Here is a 20850-nt window from a genome sequence, read left to right as displayed (position 1 = left end):
AAACTTCACCAGTAATTTCTTTTTTCTCTTAGCTTTTCTAAAGTTCTTATAATTTCCCAGTAATCACTCACTGACGTATTCATTCAACTAATATTTATCAACTAGTACATCTGAATCTTTTTTATGAGTTCTTTCCCCGATACTTTAGATTCTATTTATTTCCTGCTTCTATAAATTATCTATCTTCTGAAGCATTCGCATTCGCTCCGAGTCACACATCACTTTTACAATGTTTTCTCTGCACATTTTTCCTCCTTGAAGAACAGCAACATGTTTTACAGTACTTTATACCATTCTCAGTCCTAAGGCAGGGCAAGAAATATAGTAGGCATGCAAAAACTACATGTATAATTGATATCTCAGTGAGTTAACTTAAGGTGCTACTTTTCAAGCAACCTATTAAAATCAAAGAGTCGCGTGCTGGACAATAAAAGGGAATTCTTCGACCACAGAACCTAATGGATTTTGGGAATACCTGTTATGAAGAGTGTTTTGAAACAAAACAAAACAAAATAAAATAAAACAAAGCAAAAGACTTCAAAACTGTCTATTAAATATTGGCAAGGGGGACATAAAACAATTACTGACACTAGCCATTTTTATGAATAATGACAAGCAATTTAGTCTATCGTATAAACAGAATAATCTAAGAAGGTATTTCAGTGAGATTATAGCTAGTTAAAATAAAGGGATCACCAGTTCAGTTTGTGTAGCTGAGCAAGGAAAGAGCACTAAACGATAAAATCAAATACAAGTTTGTTGTGAATATCAAGGGAAATCTGATACTTCCAACTAAACTCCCAGATAAAAACCCCAGATAATGGTATTTTTATAACTCAGTTCTAATATATTTAAGTATATCAAATAAAACATATCATATTTAGAAAATTCTTCTGTTACTAAATTTACTACTTAGAACAGTATACAGTATAATTCAGTGCATTTTAGAAATTAAAAATTACATTTATCATCAACAGATATCAAATGCCAACTCTATGTTTGTTTTACCTTGATTAGGATTTATTTTACTGTATATTTAAATATGTATTTAATTCACTAAATATGTCCAGTTAATCTTTATATACAAATACCTTAAATGTCCCATCAAATTTTTGAGAGAAAAAATTAAAGTTTCAATTTTTCTCCTTCATTTAAAGTTTCAGGTTCCTTAGCAGTAGACTAGTATTTGAATATAACTTAAAATGTCTTTTAATTGATCTTGTTTCATCTACCTTAACTTTTAGCTGGGATTTTGGTTAGGTAGGAGAATAGCACAAATAGAAAAAGGAAATTGAGTGATAAACATATATAGGTCTTATAGAAATAAGGATTACAAGCTAATGAGATCTTGAAAGGAAGCTGTCTGAACTTGCCATTCAAAGAGGGCTCATAAGTAGGAGAGCATGTGGCTTTTCTGTTATTCTCTGAAAACAACTGAAGCCTAGGAATTCTAAGTCCATGTATCTTTAAAGATTTTAAGTTTGTGCCATTCTAAGTGAAACACAAAGCTGCTTATCTTTGACAGCAATAGAGCTCATCATCATATTTCAAACAGAAATATATTCTAACTCTCATTTATTTTTATTAAACAATTCAAATAGGAAAGAATGACAAAAGGTTTAAATTCTTAAAATAGTCTCACCTACATTTGCTACTATTGGTGTTAACACTAGAACATATCACACAGTCTTTCAGTTATTTGCTCCTCGTCAGAAGTTGGGTACTTCTTAAACTACCAGTTTGGGCACTTCGATTAACTATATTTAATACACGTAATAAATTGAATGCAATTAATATGAGATCAATAATTTTCACTTTGCTGAGCAAGAAAACAAAAAAACCCAGTGCTTCATCTCAATTTCAGGTTATCCAAAAGAACTAAGTCACTGCAGAACCACCAACAATTCTTTCACTGAATGAGATTACCATGAAATATTTCGTAAGATTTCAAAGCACACAACAAATCTGCCTAACATAACTAATGTCTGTATGGATATCAAATTCTAACACATAAATAGTCTACTAAAAAATATTGTGACATTTTTCTGTTTTGTATAATTGCTTAGGCAATCCATACATCTGGCATCTTAAAATTCAGGAATGAATACATTAGGAATGAATAATGTGCCTCAAATATATCTTGTACTTTTCATTAAAAGACTTAGTGAATGAGAAAGTCAAAATTAGGTTCTATCTGACACCAAAATGTTATCTGCTCAAAGTTCAGTGCTTAGGTTTCTGGATTTGTCGACCATTGCGATATCATTATCTTCATCAACAGTGTGTGTGGCATTAAAATCAAATTCTATTTTGTATGTGTCCTGTCATGTACATTCCTAATCACATGACTACTATGGTTCCTGCTCAGAAGACAATAGCCTCTAACAAAAATATATCATCCTGAAATGATTTTCTTTCATTAAGAAACCCCAACAATCCAACTTTAAGGTGGTGCCAAGATTGTAAACACATTTGTAACAAAATGACAGAACTGTTTCTGAAAGATGATGATGATTATTTACTGGCAATAAATTGCCTGAATTCTCACTTTCTCATTTTTCTGTACATTTCTTCTCCTTCCTAAAATTTCCTTCTTCTTGAGCCTCAGCTGTCCCGGTTAACTGATCCTAAAGCTTTCCTAAAATCTACCTGAGTCACATGAGATTTAGCCTCCTTGGAGGGCAATGATGACAAAGAACTGTTGCTAGTCCCTCCATAATCCATATGGTCCACCTTTCTTCTAATATCTCAAATTCTGGATGCTTCTTAAGTTCTCTCACTTGTTTCTCCCCTTGGATATCTCCCCTATGGAAGGACCAATTTGGAATAGAGCACCAAAGGCATAGCATACTGATGATTTCCGTGGACAACACCACAAAATGCAAGGTTACAGTGGAAACCATTAAAAGCAATATAAAAGAGGCTTGGGAAGAGGGTCTATAAGCATGGAGAAAAAATTCTCAAGACAATATTTCTTCCCTTTCCTCTTATTTTTCTAACCACAGTTTTCATACAGTACCTTAAAAATCTCATTGTCTGTACTACTTCAGACCAAAAGTCCAGCGTGACCATATTTCAAATTATATATCATTTAAATTTTATCGGCTGCTTCTTTTAATAAAAAAATTTCTTAATATGATGTATTTTCTACAGAAACACTTTAGATTTTGGTTTTATAGTTTTGTAACATCTTACTCATTGATTGACAGTAACTATCCATGTTCTACATAGAGAGAAATTAACAGTTGATGGCAATATCCTAAGGCCTATGCAAGAATCTAATCCTTAATGGAAAACTGTTACGGATATTTAATGATGACAGAAAACATAAATGCATTAGCATTTAACTAATATGACTTGTGTGAAGGTTTTTATTTTTTTTCCTGCTATAACATTTGTAAGTGAATGTTCAAATAACTATTATGCACAGGTGGCAAGCTGGTTTCCTAATGCTGGTGGGTTAAAAAATATAAATGTATAAAGAAAAAGGGATTAAAAATAGGTGGGGGAGGGGTTTCCTTCAAATGGATGGAACCCATTCTTTTGAAAGAAAACTCCCCTCTTACCTTGGTCCTGGAGCTGGTTAGTTCTCCTCTGTCCTCCTCCTAGGGGAGAAATACCCAAAGTTAAACAATAATAGAACATGGTCTTGTATTAAAGTCAAGTTCACTTCTGGCCAACCCCTTCCTCAGGTCTCACAAGACACTACCAACTGTCTGATATACTGGGACATTCACTGAATTGAACTTACAATCCATTTTAAGGATTAAGCCAAAGGGGAATGAATATTAGTTGTGTAAGTGGGAAAAATTGTCTGTTCTTCAATAAGTCTATCTTGTCAGAGATCCAATAAACTGAAGACTTGCTTAAAGCAAGGGAATACATGGAACGGCATTGCTTGGGTAATCTTCGTCGGCTAGAGTGAATCGTGGTGGGTGCATCATAGGGAAGACCTAGAGGTCCTTAGGGAGAAGGAGGCATGCTGTGGTGTTCTCAACCCATCTCCCTGATGTCCTTCGTGTCTTTTGACAGTAAAATGATAGTTCTACAAGCAACACCATGTTTGCAGCAGTTCTAAATCTGATATGAACAAGAATTATTGTACAAAATGAGTAAAATGTAACATCTCATCCTTTCCATTAGATGGGAGGATTAGGAAAATGTCTGGGAGATGGATGTTATCAGAAACTGTTTGTTTTACTTTTTCAAAACAAGGAATTACAGATTGGATAAAGATGGGATTTTTTTTTTCTTAATGTGTCTCTGTCTAACTAGGACTCCTGGTGTCTTTGGAGAGAAACAGGTAGCATAGTGGAAGGAGCATGAATTTGGGAGTTAGACAATAATGGGCTCCTATGCCTGTTCTGTCACTTATCAGCTCTTTGACCTGAGTTTCAGCAACTTCATCTGTCCAGATGAATATAATAGCACCAACTTCAAGGAGTTGTGAGGGAAAATATATTCATATACATGTGCTTGATAAGTAGTAGTTAGTTATTAAATTTTTATTTACTTTTCATTTATATAGTCTCTGATATGGTCTTTTCTTACTTGAATTACTTTGTCTCTTTTGAGACTACTATCTAACTAACTGAGCTTAGAGTCAATTCCTAGTTACCCTTTGGCATAATTTCAGAGGTAGTGACTGGCTCCCATAAAAACATCAAATACCAGACAATTGATTGAATTCCGTGAGACATGAAGGAAAGTGGAGACCAAGAATGAGCCTGAACCCATACAAGATCATGTGCTATTGTTATTTAACTTTGGGTAACTTATTAAAATTCTTTATCAAGTAAAATGACATCAGGTGAGAAAATGGATGTATTTTGGAATCTCAGGTTGTCACAATATATTCCAGAGACGTCAAAATGAAAGATGTTGTAATCATTACTCTAATGGCCATTATGAAAATGTGCAGGGAAAAAACACTATATGGCAGACTCTATGTTATACATCTATTACTTTTACCATTTGTTTAGCATTAGTTTTGTCCTATGAACTTTAATCACCTTCAAGTTATGTGATATAATTATGGCATAATAAAACTCCTCCAACTACAAACATACATGTTTTCTCTTGGGAATGTTAACTTCATTCGTTATCTCTAATGAATATTCTAAAAATGGCTATTTTGACAAACCAGACTTTTATCCACTAAACTCTATAAATTCCAAAGAATGTATATGGAAATAGAGGATTTCCTTTTTTTCTGAAATAAATACATTTGGAAATTGTAAAGCTGTGCTGCAAATGGAAAAAAAGAGTAAATTGTGTTTTATAAAACATCTACTTCATCCATGGAAGTCATTTATATAACAGAGTTTTGAAGGAAATATCTTTATATTCAGAAATGATCAGAGAATCTATCAACAAGAACAATTGTAGGCACACTGCCTGAATTGGGTAAAATTACAATAGCTGTGCAGTTTTCATGCCTCAGGGCATAAACTGATTGCTGTTTGTGATGAAGAGAAAAATGAAAAAGAAATTAAGTAGTGCTGGAGTTGGGGTTATTATGGTGCCCTTAAAAATCACCTTCTCAAGTATTTCATATTGAAACACCGTGGGATACCACATTACACAGATCAATTTTTATCATATCCAGATATGGAAATATACGTTTTCCTCTAAAAAAAGTCAAAGTAAGTCTCTCTAAATTCATGTGCTTCACTTTTGCTGTTCTATTCCCCCTTTTGTATAATCCAATGAATTTTGACAGATTTGCACCCTGCCACAAGTTTGATGTCAGTAATAATTGTAAATGTCTGTATATATAGGTGTACAAGACCTGTGTCTATCACTAGCTCTGTGGTTTTACAGAGAAGTGCTTTCCTTAAATACGTTTCCATTTCACAATGTAGACAGACTGCAATAAAAGCAGCTATTTACCGAGGAAGTGACTGACTTCATTCCAATACCGGATGAGTTTCTATTAAGGTTCTGGGAATAAATTTTTCCTGTCTTATTAAGTGTCTGCAACTTCAAAGAGGTATAAGAGAATTTGTTGGTTGTTTTGCTAAAGATAGTCCAGAGTATGACTCAGAACCTCAGACTCTGAAAATGGGAAGGGAATTTAGATGTCACTGTTCACAGTGTACTCTCTAAGACATGTGAGAATCCCTTCTTCTACTTGAACAACTCTGATGTTGGGGATCATAGCCTGTTTTCCCCCATTTTTTGGATCAGTTTTAACTGCTATGAAATCTTTCTTTGTGATGACGTGAAATCTACCTCTGTGTAATTTCTTCAACTTCACTACAATTTATTTTGTTTTTAATATAAACTAAACATTATAGTTTCTCAAGCTCTATATGGGTATTTTCTATATGTCTTGAAATTATCAATGTTGTTGAAATTGCAACATGGAAGAATCACAGAAACTGTTTAGGAAGTTTTCAAGGTAAACTATATTTATATTAAAAAGTTCTTTTTTGTTTTTTTCCCATAAGAGCACTGGAGAGAATCAGAGGATCTCAGTTTTAATCTCAGCTGTGGGACTGTGGGCAAGTCACTTAATATCTCTAATATATAATGCCTCCTTCTGTGATAAAATGACACCATAACAGAGTTAAAAGGAGCAAGTAAAAAGATATATGCGGGAGTGGTTTGAACGCTATAATGCTGTACTGTTACTGTTATTGTTTTACTTAAGATATATACTGCTCAGTAATTTTTAGAGTTCTATATTAAGCCAAATTTAAACATCACCTCTTAAAAGTGAACAAACTAAAAAAAACATTAACTAAATGATATATTAACTGATTCTTTGGCTTATATGATATTATCATTTCTGTATCATTTAATAGAAAGCAATTCTTTCTTATTAGCTCATGCTCTTTACTTTATACTGTGGGAGACAATCCGAGGGCAGCTTTTCTTGCATCCTATTTACTTCTATTTACCTCCAGCTAACCTCGAATATAAGCCAAAGTTATGGTACTGACTTAGGGCTCTGGAGACTTGTTTCATTTTAAGTTTTCTATTTCTCAAGCTTTTCAAAAATTTTAATTTACTTTTCATGCTAAAGGCACTAGCACCGTAGAGCAGCTGTACTTGCTGATAATGCTTTTATGATTTTTTGTGGTCCTAGTCGCAAATGACTGAAAAGAGCGGAGACTAGCGGCTGGGGAGCTGATATGTCTTCTCTTCGTTACTGATAGGCTTCTGGCTTGTTATCATTTCCTTCAAAAAGGACACTCAGCAGCTGCATATCTGTCAGCCCCAAATGTGAAACAACTAGGATTCTACAACAGCAGAGGCCCTGTAGGTAATTCTTGACTGTTTGTATACAATATCTGTGTAGTGAAGCAACAATGAAGAGGGGTCCATACACTCTCATATTTTCTTTGAAACTGAGCTGTTTGTGTCACACTTGTTTGATTGACTCCAACTTAATTCTTACTTGGGCTAACACACAAATATTTAACACTTAGAGAAAACAGATTGAATTTTTAATATTTCTGTAAAAAATTATCTGGGCATCAATTTCTTCATTGAGTACCCAAGGAAGAAAAAAAGTAAGCTAAATAAAGTCTAGTTTATTTCAGCATGATGTGATATGACTTTGTGTGGTCAGTGGTATTTAAAATGATAGATTTCTCCCACATCTCAGTCCCGTACGCTTTGAAAGGCAGAATTGACGCTAGGAATATTTTTATGCCTTTAACTTTTCTTCATTCTTGAGCTGTGTGATACCAAAGGAGAATACTGAAATAGTTTTACAAAGTTTTTGAAAGTATATTTCATTCTGTGGATGACTCTTAACAATGATTTTTAGGTTTTCAGAAAGTATGGAATCTGTCTATTTAAAATAAACTACTTTTAATCATGAAAAAGACTTTTCTGATATTAAGGAGGATAAACAATGTGTTCACAGTATTTCTAACTTCTGTTAGTATGATTATTATTTACAAAATATTCTCATAATCAATATAATGCTTGTTTCTGAGGAGGCTCGGGGCCAGGGCTAGGTATTTTAGAGTTCAGCGGTGATTTTCTATTTCATTGTTACCAGGTGCATATGTTACTGTGTTCGGGCAAAGTTATCTCAAATGTATGTTATTTCATTCTGAAAACGAGAGTTATAAAACTGACTTTCTGGAGGTAACAAACATTAAAATAAATGGGCTACAATTTCTTATTTCTAGCTGAAAAAAATTAAAATAGAATATAATTCTAAACCTGGGTCTTTACTATTTTCCAGCTTGTTCCAAATGACTGCCAAACGATTTTATCTTCCTTTTCTGAAATATAAATCAGAAACCAGCCCCATCTTGGCAGACATTTTCTTTAGAGACAAAAGGAAGCTAATAGTATGTAAAGTTGTGGATGAGTGGTTTCCCATATGCTATGCTAAAACAAATGGCTACCTTTTCATTTTTGTGGAAAACCATACTTTACTTACAATGTACTAAGTAGATGTTTATCATTAGTATAAAATTGCATTAAAGTAGCATCATATAGAATTCTACATTTAGGAGTATATTACATTTCCACACTAAAGTGAGCTTTATAGTATTTTATTATAGGTATTTTGGAATTTTACGGTTAAGTCTGATTACTCCCTCCAAAGCCCCGTGTGTGTGTGTGTGTGTGTGTGTGTGTGTGTGTCTAAAATATTCTTTACATGTCTCATTATTCCGAGTATAAAGAGCCCCCTCTTCCCTCTCTCCTTCTGGAGTGCCTTCCCCACTACCTCCACACTCTCAGCTAAGAGGGCCCCCGGACAGCAAGGGGTACGAATCTACTACAGCATGGCTATAATGACTCTCTTCTTGCTCCTTCAGAACTCTTCAGAGTAGTAAGATTTATGTAACAATTATGATCTCTCTGAGAACTTTAATGGTTCCTTCCTCTGCGGCAGCCTGTGCTGAGGCCTCCCAGGTCGTCATCTTCCTGGTGTCCTTTCCTTTAGGAGGGTAGTTCTGGAGAATAGGATCCTACACAAATGACACACAAAAAACAAAAACAACCACCAAAAAACCCTGTCACTTGACCTTGCTGCTATTCTAAGGATAAATTAACAGCTGTTCCTAAACTAAATACAGGCAACTTTATAATTGTAAACTTCAAGGGCATGTACTGTCTATAGAAGTCATGGTCCTATTGCCTGAGGTCCTACAGGGAAGAAAATTAATCTGACACATTTTCTTTAATAATTGAGTATAGACAGGGCCAGAGAGCAGCTTTGTAGCCACGATGTGAAGCTACATTATGCCGAGCAGGAACAAAACAAGCTCTTTTTCTGAGAATTTAAATATTGATCCAGAGAATGCTGAGTAGGAGGCAATGGGGGCAAATTCAATAGAAAGGGAAAAGCACGGAAGTTTGATATATTCAAGTCTACTTTGACTACTTCTAAGGGCGGGCAAGCACTGTCCTCCGCACAGGAACCCCATGCGTACATTAACTGTGTACCTTTGATCTGAGTACACCATCACGGTGACGTCATGGAATGGTCCAAGTGTCTTTTCCTGTCATAGGAGTGAAGGCTTCTTATTCCTGGATGCCCTGTCAACTCATGCTTGCCAAACAGAGTTGGGGGATGTTGAAAGCCTAACATGGATAATTTCTCTGGTGTAAGGTGTGTGTCCTACTGCTGAGACTTTAAATGTAAGCAGCATACCCATTCATTGGGTCACACCAACGTATCCAACTAGACATAGAAGCTGCAGCAGCAGCTCCAGGCACACTAACCTCTGCTGCCCTTGCTGTTTTCCTAGCTCTAGGATTCCTGGTTCCGTAAATTTCCCTTCCATCCCCTCCCCTTCCCCCGAATCCTTTTGTTTTGGAAATCCTTTCGTTTTGGAAATCCTTTCAGATGCTTTGCTTTGACTACCTGAACTTTATCTTCTTACGAAGGTATCTTAGTTGTGCCTCTTTCTAGACCTCAGCATTGTCAGTGCCCTCAGGGGGCTGGTCTCCTCTCCAGCACTGGTGTTGTTAGCTTTAGTTCTGGGGAACCCACACTTGGGCTTCCACCCACTGCCACAGAAAGGGGGATCCAAACACACAGAAACCCTCAGGCGCTTGCTTTGTTGTTCATGTCCTCTATTTAACCTGAGCACTAGCGCCATAATTGCTTCTGGAAACCAGGCCTTATAGTGAGATGATCTCACTATAAGTAAAGATAAGTGACATAGTATGGGACCTATCAGCTATTAGTCATATACCAAGAGGAAACATTTAAATATACTACTAATGTAGGGATAAGTTTATCTACAGCACATTTATTACATAACAGATTATGAACTTTGGTCTTAAATACAACTTTATGTTTCCTAAATACACTTGGCACATGTAGGTCAAGGCTGCCTGACTTGGTTGGCTATAGGTTCTGCACTCACATTACTTGTGTGTTGCCACTGAATTAATTTGAATTGTATGGCATGTAGATATTCTTTCTTGAGATTCTTTATAGAATTTGTATATAAGGCAATTGTGTGGGACTAAAAAACAATAGTTTGGAATTCTGCCTTTTCTTAGAACTGTCAGAATTGAGATCTAGTCTTAGATCTCTCATCAAATCAGATTGTGAAATCTTAAACTGTTAAATTTTTTGTAGCAGTTTTATCTTGTTAAATTTAATCCTCTTTGAAGTGGTAGAAACTAAAATGGCCACAAATTACCCATTTTCTCAGGCAAGTTACTAAAGTACAACTTCTAAGTTAACGGTGGGGGGAGCAAAGGGTTAAACATTGAATTTAGAAACTTTTCAACCTGGTGTTACCTATGGCAGCCACAAAACATCCTCAGAGCAAACAATTTGAAAACTACCAGGTAAATTCTCAGTGGGAACCCAGCAGCATTTGTTGAACGAACTGGCAAACGAATGAAGGCAAATCCTATCTCTTTTTTTTTTTTTTTTCTTACTAGTGGGAAGAATTGCAAAAATGTATAATGCCTAGTGAATCTTAAAGAAATGCAGAAAAACACAGCATTTTTTTCCTCTTCATGGGGAGCTCTAATTTTAATCATCTTTTAATTGTAGAAAAGAGCTAAATGAGAAATCTAGAATTTCAAATGGCAGTGAAAGTCTTATGTTTTCTATTGTATTCAACATCTAGAAAGGGGAGGATGGAATATATGGATTCTAAGAGATTATCTTCCCCTGGGACACATGTAGCATTGATATCTTTACCTTGTGACATCTCAGTTTGTGAATGCAAAATACTTGGTACCCACAATAAACATCAGCTTTTCTAATAGCAAACTGGCTAAGTGTCTAGAGAAGCATATCACAACCAGGGGGTTTGTGTGTGTGCATGCTGAGAGGTGCAATTGATTTGTTGTGTGTGTTTTTCTAACCCCTAGCCCAACAGACTATATTCCAAAACATAATGGGATCACAAAAACTAAGTTATCTGTAGCATCTTTTAATATGGCACCAAGAAAAATGAAGGCTATTCATAAGCAAAAACATCTCTTTCCTTAATAGTTAAAATTAAAAAACCATATTTGTGAACTAGTCTACTGCAGCTCATTTCTGAAAAAAACAAGTTAAAAGTTTATTCACTTGAGGTCAAGTGCTGCTCAGTAATATTAAGTACTCAGCTTTATATTTCTGTACTTATAAGTTTTTCTAGTGTCTACAGTAAGTGCTAAGTGTTGACTTGTCACTAACACCAAACATAGACTACAGCTTTATTCTCACACAGAGCATTGGGCAAACTCCTCTTCCTATACCTCCCAAGTACACTTGAACTGATGACTAAATATGTTTCACAAATTTTACATGGGAAAGTGGTTCCTTAGGGATAATACATTTTTCATACATGAATTTGAATTTTAAGTTTTATACGTCTGCCCTCACAAATCTTCCTAAGTGGAAGAAACCTAATTTGGCCTACAGAGAACTCTACCTACCCTGAAACAGATGTAGACTTGGGCCAAGCGCCCTATGAGGCCAGTGATTGTGTTAAATACTGAAAGAAAAAGTCCAACAAAAGCTATTCTATTCTAATTCCTATCCTTCTTCCTCCCCCTGCCATGCTATCGCTGTGGGGCTCTGAGTCGCCTGTTGTAAACTAAGCATGATGTGCTTGGTTTCAAAAGATCAGCCCCTGTTGCCATGGGTTCCTGCAACCAGGCATCAGCAAGTCCAACTTGAACTTGTTTTTTCCCAGCTCTCTACTACTGGTGCGAGTTCTTTTGGAACTGCTTTCTTTCTGAAACGTCTTTTTTTTTTTTGGTGACAGGGCATTTGTCTTGTTTTAGACACAGTTCCACAAACATCTTTAGAGAAGGCAACGTTTGACTTTCAAATAATAAAAATATAGGAGACTAGTTTTTTAACGTGGCTTCAAACATTAGGGTCCAGCATACGAATCCCTACAAAGGTCAGGGGAAGTGTTTTGAGGCACTGCTCTGTTCCTGGAGGTACTTACAGGTGCTAGATACCAAGAATATCTTTAAAAAGGGTATTCTCATCTAACAAGTATTCAATCGTCAGTAAATCTGTGTTTGCTAAATTATGATTCACTCTAAACAATCTTTATAAGTTTTATCTATTGCATAGTAAAATCTAGAGTATAGTAGCTAGTGTAATATGGATAATATAGTAAAGATCGCATTTTGATAGTAAAGTATACAACTTTACAATACAATAAATACTATAATATAGTAGATATCTATACTAAAGTTGTATAGTAAAGTTAATAGTATTGATAGTACGGTCAAAATTAATATATTTCCTCTTTCATCTAAACTTTACATTCCATTGCAATGTCATCTAAAGTGTATATTTTAAAACAATCTTTAAAAATTTCTCAGCCAGAGAAAGGCTTTCACAATTGTTTTGGATTGCCAAGGGTATTGGAGAAGAGATGAGAAGGAAGGCCATGATATTGACAGTAGTATAAATAGCACTGTACATGATTCAGGGGAAATACCAAGGTAGAGATAGTTGAGAGATAATATAAATAAAGAGATTTTGCCCTTTTATCTTACAGTAAGACTGAAAGTTTTCTTGAGAAGGTAACTTTGAAAAATAAATAATGATGCCAATAAGATTTAAGTTTTTCACTCATTGATATTTGTGGTTTGTAGGTACATGTACCTATAACTGCTTCCCTTTTTTATATTAGACTCTATAGATGCTAAGTTTAACAACATCAGTATACCTTGCATCATTCTGTCACCTAAAAACTGGAGAATCTATGTCAAAACACAATAAACCAATAATTTCTGAGCATCGTTATTGTCCTTCTATAACTGAGAGCTGTTAGTGATGGCTCAATGGTGTTAACATTTCACTGTCTATGCCCAGCAAACACTAGTCTGACATATAGTCTCTGTAGATCATTCTCTACCATAAATATGGGTGCTAGTCATCACTGTTGTAATATTTTTAGCCCAGTCACAGATACACTCTCTGTGATGATCCTGATTGCATTTGTTTTAAAGTCTACATTAAAGACCCAAGTCCTGACTTTCTATCCTGTTTATACATTATATTCTTTCTCTTTTCTGTGACATTTATTCTGAAGGACGTTGACCAAACAGCAAGATCTGGAAATTTAAAACTCCCTGGACCAATGGGAGATTGTTAGTCATTTGTCTGCTTTCTCTGGTTAAGCTTACATAGAAGGAAAGATTACTATTTTCCTTTTCTTCAAGTCTCCTGTTGTCTAATAAATCAAAACAGCAGAGTTTGTGAGAAAGCCATAATTCATGACAACGAAACACACAAGTCTCACTGTATCTAGGACTATTAACCTAAAGACCTGGTTAAAAAAGATAGATCCTGTAGGAAAATAGACTTATTCTCTACTGAACAAATAAGACAGAATGATTTCAAAGACTCTTGTTGCAGGTATGCCCACCGGATCTTGCTCTGATAAATGCAATTATTTTGAATTTGCTTCTACAAACTAAATTGTTTATACAGGAAGTGCCTATTAGTCCATCTCTATATTAGTTTGCATCTTTTGAAATAGAAGGATCCTAGTCAAATAAGAGTGAGAATTTAAGCTTAATGAGCCTCTTGCTTAGCTGGCCTGGGGGTCTAGGAGTGAGGAGGTGAAGGGTAAGGTGAATGCTGGTTAGCCTTCAGTGCCCTTCCAGTGTTCTCAAAGACAGGACAAAATGACTGTAGTTTTGGCATGCAGGGGCCAGCTTGCTCAGGAAATTGTGGCGTGCATAAAACAAAGCACATAAACAAACTCCCCATCCAGGAAGCTGAGTTTAACAATTGCCTCATTAACAAGATCCAGGAAAGGACAGGAAAAGAGGGGGAAGCCAATAGCTGATTATTATACAGCCCTAGACAGATGAAGCCCTTCAGCTTCTCCCCAAACAATCCCTGTAGTGTGGATTTGACAAAGTGGCACATTTAAGAGGGAACTCTCTTGCCGTCAATGGGAATCAGGCGCACCCGTATCTGAGGGCCAAATTCAGTCCCTGGAACTTGACTTTATCGATAGACACAAGACAGAGGACAAGGCAGCGACATCCACAGAGAATTAATTAAGAGCAAAAGCGACATCCAGTGAATGTAATCAATAGTCTGAACACTGATCTACATATCAACCACCTTTGCTTTCTCCCCTTCTATTCCTTTAAATTATTTACACTAAGGTGCTCTTATAACTACTACTTCAATAGAGATTTATTTGCTAATTGGCCTCATTGAAATTATATATTTCTCATTTTGCATCCTATAAAATATACCCGCAAAGAACAAACACCCTGATGTCAGTTTAAGTTTCTGAACGGTTGAAATCTTTTCGGGTAGAATTTTAGCCTGGATAATTTATTAGTTTGGCTTTCTCCCTGCACATTTCTCTAGTTTCGTATGGGAAGTATGTTCAAAGAAACTTGACTTCAAAATTGCCAAAGTCCACACCCAAATTTGTCTTTCCTGGCTAATTTTGTTTTATCTCCTTTTAAAATTGTCCCTTTTGAACATACCATAAAACCCCTCACTAATTATTAACAGTGTTGCTTACAAAATACTGGTTTAACACAACCTTTCCAGCAATAGTATTTGTTTCTTCTATCTGTCTCAACCCCTTCCCGCCCAACACACATATCCAAAGCACATCATTGCAGTTCCCTTTTTGAAACTAATGAAAAAAATCATATAATTTTTATATTGCTTTCATTCCTGCTGTGCAATAGTACAGGTCTCATTACCTTCATTTTTAAAAGGCTTACCAGAGACATCATTTTTCAAGACCAGGTTCTTGGTTAAGTCCTTTAGCAAAGACTCTGATTTCTTCTTGAATCTGTGCTTTGATTGCATCTCTCCTAAGCAGCGCTGAGACCAGAGTAATTTGTCAGTCGTCACTTTTGACCCCGGCTTTGCTCTAGCCCAGCAATTCAACAGCAGCCTTTATTGCTTAAGGGAAATAGGAAATTCTGCCTCCTGGACATAAACATGTGAATTCTCTATGTCCAGGACCAAAAAGGTGAAAAGGGCAGATTTTACCAACATTTCCTTAAGAATGAAAGTCTCACTACTAACACATGTGGATCCACATGTGTAATGTTTTGCTCATGAGTCACATTTTAGGGGTCTATGTGTGAAGAATTTTAGATTGTCATTGGGTCTAATTTTACAGATCTTACTTACACCATACTCCCTTTGCAACAGGCGAGAGTGTGACTTGAGTAAGCACCATAAAATCAGAGCCTAGTTTTCCCTCTGATCATGATTGCATTTATAAATAGATGTGATTACAAAGGTAGCACCAATATAACCTCAGGATCATCTAAAATATAATGATGCCATAATAAATGAAACATTGAAATGGAAAAAAGTGGTTTGCTAGGAAAGGGTTGATTTCTTTTTACTCAGAAACTAATAGGCAGGCATAATTTTAAAAAATGATGATAAAATGTAGAATTATTACTGACACAATGAAAGTGTAGATTTTAGTGACCAAAAAAAGTTGATGAGATATAGAAGCATCTGCTACCCATGTTTTAGGCCCACTGGAAGCAGCTAGTGTTCAACCAGTTTGGTTTTTATATGGCCTTAAAAGATATATGTCAACTATGATTCATTATTGTAAGAAAAAAAAAAATTACCTGATTGTTGACCAAAAAATATGAAATGGAGAAAAAGAAAACAAACAAACAAACATACCATGTTCACAAACAAAACAAAAGAATTCTCTGAGGGACATCAGGGAAGGTGGAATACTATAACAACACATGTTATATTGTTATACTATTCCACCCACCTTAATGAGGAACCCTTGGGCGTTGCTACTCCATAGCCTTTCGAATCCAGATTTCCTCCCACTTTCATCGTGTCACATGGCTTTCGCTGCTCAATGTATTCATTCATAGTGGACTCCAGGAGAAAGGCAAATTTGCCCTTGGATTTGCGGACACGAGCCACTCCCTCAGCTGTAGTCCTAGTGAACACTGACGGCTCTGCTGATCGCATGTAGGTCCACATCTTTTCATACACTGCTATTTTTGATCTCTGGAGGAAATTAAAATAAAATTAAATACAGGAAAGAAGGGAACAACATGTTAATACTGACCGAACCAAGATAAGAATAAAGCGCTTTCAGTACCTTTCCATTGCCCTCTAATTCCAATTTGCCATTATAACATCATTCTTTTTCCAATTAGAAAACTGAATTTAACCACTATTTAAGGAAATCACTGAAATGACAGACATTTAAAAGTGATAGTTGAAGAGGCTAGTACCTCTTGTCATAACTACCCTACTCAACTGCTTAAAGAACAACTTGTTACTATTAATTTTTAAATGTGGAATGCCATGAAGAGAATGGAACATTTAAAATCATGTTTTATATCACATTTATGGTAAACTTGAAAAGGACCAGATAAGATTTGATTTCAGCTTTGTAAAATATCTTTTAATACTGTATTGAATTCTAACAAATAAGGAGAGTTGTTATATTGTTTTATTTTTATTGTTTTTATGCCTCAAAGTTTTAGCGAAAACCGTTCTGATAAGATGTGTACAACCAGTGCAGTCCGTATCAGGTCGGTAGCTGAGCACCAGAGGAAGAGAAATTACCGTAGTTTACAAACCAAATATCCATAACACTAGAATCAAATTCTAGGTCTAATTTTTAGACCTTTTCTAACAGAATCTCCAAATAGAACATACATTAAACTTTAAAGAGAAGTGAAACTTATTTATTTCTGTCCATTTGGTCTCCATCTCCATTACTCCCACGACTTAATTTATCCAGATCCTTTTGCTGGTATCTGCATTCACATTAGACTTTTTTCATTCACACATACATTTTTAATGTGAAAATATATGCAAATGACCTCAAATGTTCCTAAAGGATATATTTAATAGGATAGAAAAGCCTGAATCCTGTTTAATGTTTGATAATGCAATGATGCACATAGACTTTTAGCTGGTACAATTGCATTTGTTCAATATCAAGGTGCTGAAGTTTTGCATCTGGATCCAAATACAAAGTAATGGAGACGTCATTCAGATTTAAATCTATGCACAAGGCCAAATCCTGAGTAGCATGTATATTTATTTACATTGACCTGCGTTTGTTTACTAGGATATAGAATCTAACAAGCAGCAGATCTTCAATAATAAACAAATATCCTGAATAGCAAACTTAAGAATACATGTATTTAGGCAAAAGCAAAGTATTCAGGTGGACGAAGAAAGAAACTGATAAAAGTGGTATTCAAAATTTTGGTTTCATAAGATGAGAATTTAGTAATCAATACACCTATATAATAAGCCACACAGTAAGAGATTTGCATACTTGAACACTAAAAAACCCAGATATTTTATATTAATGTGTATTCAAATGGTGGTAAATATCAAGATGGGAAATAAACATCCTGTAGTGTCCTATGAAATTTTTTTTTGTTGTTAACACAAAAATATCTCATGATATAGAGATTGTGATGTGTCTCTGCGTGTGTATTTAGGTAGTGAAGGTTACTTCTGGCTACAGAAATCCTCACATGAGGAAATTCCATGCCAACATTACAATTCAATTTCAAAGATTCTATGTAGTTCTAGGACAGGCGAGTATCTGGATTCAGAACCCTCAACCACGGGATGCACTAGGAAGGCCATGTTGCCAGGCCTCATTCATTCCAACTCTAATAATAGAGTTCTCTTCCAGAGAACTAACTCTTCCATTTTACAATGAGTTCCAAGCTCTGAAAATTATAAGTTCTCTGGATCACTTGATACGGATTGTCCTTAAACATCTATTCTGATCATTTCAATTTAGAGAAGTATTGGTAAACAACATCCTTTAGGCATATAATCACTTTTCTTTCGTATATTGGTAACTTGAGAGTTTCACCCGAAAAGGTATAGAGTTCCACATATATTGTACACTTTACCATGTATACTACATTGAAAACAGACGAGATAAAATCTGAGTATTATTTTAATTGAAATATTTTTTGAATTCTTTTAAGAAATATGAGAATCATACTAGTTACTTGGCAATTTTCCTATTACTACTTAGTATCTTATTAAAGGAATAGGGAATAGCTAGATAAAACTAACATAGCAAACCAGAGTAGTTTTAGGGCGTGGTAATTATGAACATAATTTAACTATAGAATGCAATGTAATATTAAAGCGAAAGATTTTAAAGGAATAACGTATCTTCAGGCCAATGGTAGTTTTTAGAAGTCCATTCCTATAATATTAACGTGAGAAAATTACTGCTGCATTTGTTTAAATATATTGAATTACATATACCTTAAGGGCAAAAGAAGTTAAATTAATTCCTTTAAAATCCAGAAGAAAGAGGAATCCATAGTGTAGTTATGCTAGACTTCGGAGGCCTTAGGTATAATAGAAATTGTAAAATACAGCCTCCCAGTGGAAAATAAAAGAAAGATGAAAGCAATTTTTTTGGAGAAAAAAGAATTTACACAATTTGCCACTTAGTTAATGTTTAGAAATTCCGATTCCGATTTAAAGGGGCATGGCTTAGATAAGATCACACACCAACACAATAAAGGGGGGGATTCAGGAGACGAAGGACTGGAAATAATAACCCTGTGCCTTATCTGTGACTGCAAGAGAGTGTTTGCTAAGGATTGAGGGCAAGCAAATGTTTATAAATTTGATGAGACAGGCTAAAATGAGGAAATTTCTGCAGATCCAGCAAGCTCATAAATATAGTCATAATGGAACTTTTAAGTCTCTGAAACCTTCCACTGTGATACCTACTTAAAGATGAGGTTTGGGGAGTGAATATGCTCAAAGTAATAAGCAGAGATAATATAAAAGCCATTATTTTTCTTAAAATTAGAAAATTAATCTCAGATTTATTTGTTTCATCTTTACTGTGAAACTTGATGCATGGGAAACCATCTGATTTAAAGAACTATTTTATTACTTAAAATAATTCATGGAGTTTTAAAAATGTGCTATTCTTTTAATTTCTCAAAAATTAAGTATTCTGCCATTTCTGCTTCTAATAGAAAATATGTCCAAATGTCATGCATTATAGTAATATTTGCATTGTTGTCAGGCGAATTATTTCCTGCTTCTAGCAGCTTATGTAGCAAGACTGATGTTCTCATAAGAGCTCCTCAATGCCCTAGTTGATAATATAATAAGCCCCAAGATAGTAATCCACCTCATTTATGTATTCATGATTTCACTGATGACTGAAACAGGCACAGGATAAAATCTGCACTGAAATGAAAATCAATGTGTTCAAATCAGGTGTATAATAATGTAAAAGTACCTAAACAGCAAGGCTGTCATTAAGTGAAAAGTACAAACTTTCTTTAAATGACTCTATGTTTATGCTTAACAAGATGCACAAAACATGAAACATATCAAGTTTTATAACGGAGCAAGACCAAGGCAACAGTTGAATTCAGATGTAATTTCCCCCATGGCCTAATTCTTTTCCCATTTCATTATAACTGCAACGTTTTTGAAGCGCTGAGTACAGGTCACTGCCTGAGGCAGTTTAGAGGAGCTGATAGAAGTACCATTACCGTGTTCCTATGAGAAAACATTTTTGACAAGTACAAAAATAACCTTCACGTTATGTTTCTCAACCTGTCAGACAAATGGTTTATTTAAACCAGGTCATCATCCATGGGAGAGGAGGGAGAGCACAGTAGGAAATGAATGAGATTTTTATCAGAGAACCCAAATTTATGCATTCCTGAAAGTGTGCTGCCAGGGAAAATTATTTTCTTGTCCCATTAGGGTTCAGACTGTTCTGCAACAATAAATATCTATACTTATAAAAATCTTTCAATTTTAAAACTGAAGTTGTGTGGGAGAGAAAGGAAACAGGGCAAGGTGATTGCCCAGCCTGCATGGAAGGCTCTGTAAATTGAAGAAGCAGCTTTTCTTATTCCTATATTTCTTATCAATATATTTTCTTATCTACCTCACCAGTTTTAGAACTTGAGCAGTTTTTAAAAACTCTATAAAGATTAGAAATAAACATTTTCAGTGTGTTTGATGCCAAAGAGCTTTACAGTGAGTTATTTTTGAAATTTTTTCACGGACTTGACATGACATTTCTTTCTCCCTTTATCATTCCAGGCAGAATGATGAACCTGCAAGCATCTGCTTTATTTATATGAAAGTAAGTCATCATTTTTCAGTAAATTGCAAGTGATAGCACAAACTTGTATTCTATTTTGATGCATATCCATAACGGTTTCCAGGCAAAGTTACTAAATTTTACCTACTTATTTTTGGGTGGAAGCAGTTACAAACTTACAGATTTCCAGCAAGGTACTGAAATTATGCTAACGTGTTAGAACAGTATGCTTCTATTATTAAGCTTTAAAGACTGGGATGCACTCAGTAAGTTTTAAAAATTTGGTCAATTAAGTTTATCCATAGAATATCGTTAATAAAATCTATTGTCATGACCA

The 20850-nt window shown here is 35.1% G+C and overlaps 1 protein-coding gene across 8 annotated transcripts in view; it reads right to left on the bottom strand.

Annotated features, from left to right (window-relative positions):
• Positions 1 to 20850, bottom strand: part of GRIA4 (glutamate ionotropic receptor AMPA type subunit 4) — a 359336-nt gene that overhangs the window by 23074 nt on the left and 315412 nt on the right. For 5 of the 8 annotated variants that reach the window (XM_004427382.3, XM_014785207.2, XM_087434035.1 and 2 more), the window contains one exon: positions 16191 to 16438. The exons of the other annotated variants lie outside the window; for them this stretch is intronic. In XM_004427382.3, coding sequence (XP_004427439.1) covers positions 16191 to 16438 — 248 coding nt within the window. The remainder of the gene's footprint in view (positions 1 to 16190; positions 16439 to 20850) is intronic. 8 annotated transcript variants of the gene reach the window in all.

This window comes from Ceratotherium simum, chromosome 7 (genome assembly GCF_057802395.1).
Source record: "Ceratotherium simum simum isolate JZ-2026a chromosome 7, ASM5780239v1, whole genome shotgun sequence".
Taxonomy (NCBI): Eukaryota; Metazoa; Chordata; class Mammalia; order Perissodactyla; family Rhinocerotidae; genus Ceratotherium; species Ceratotherium simum.
This window is presented reverse-complemented; position numbering and strand designations above follow the sequence as displayed.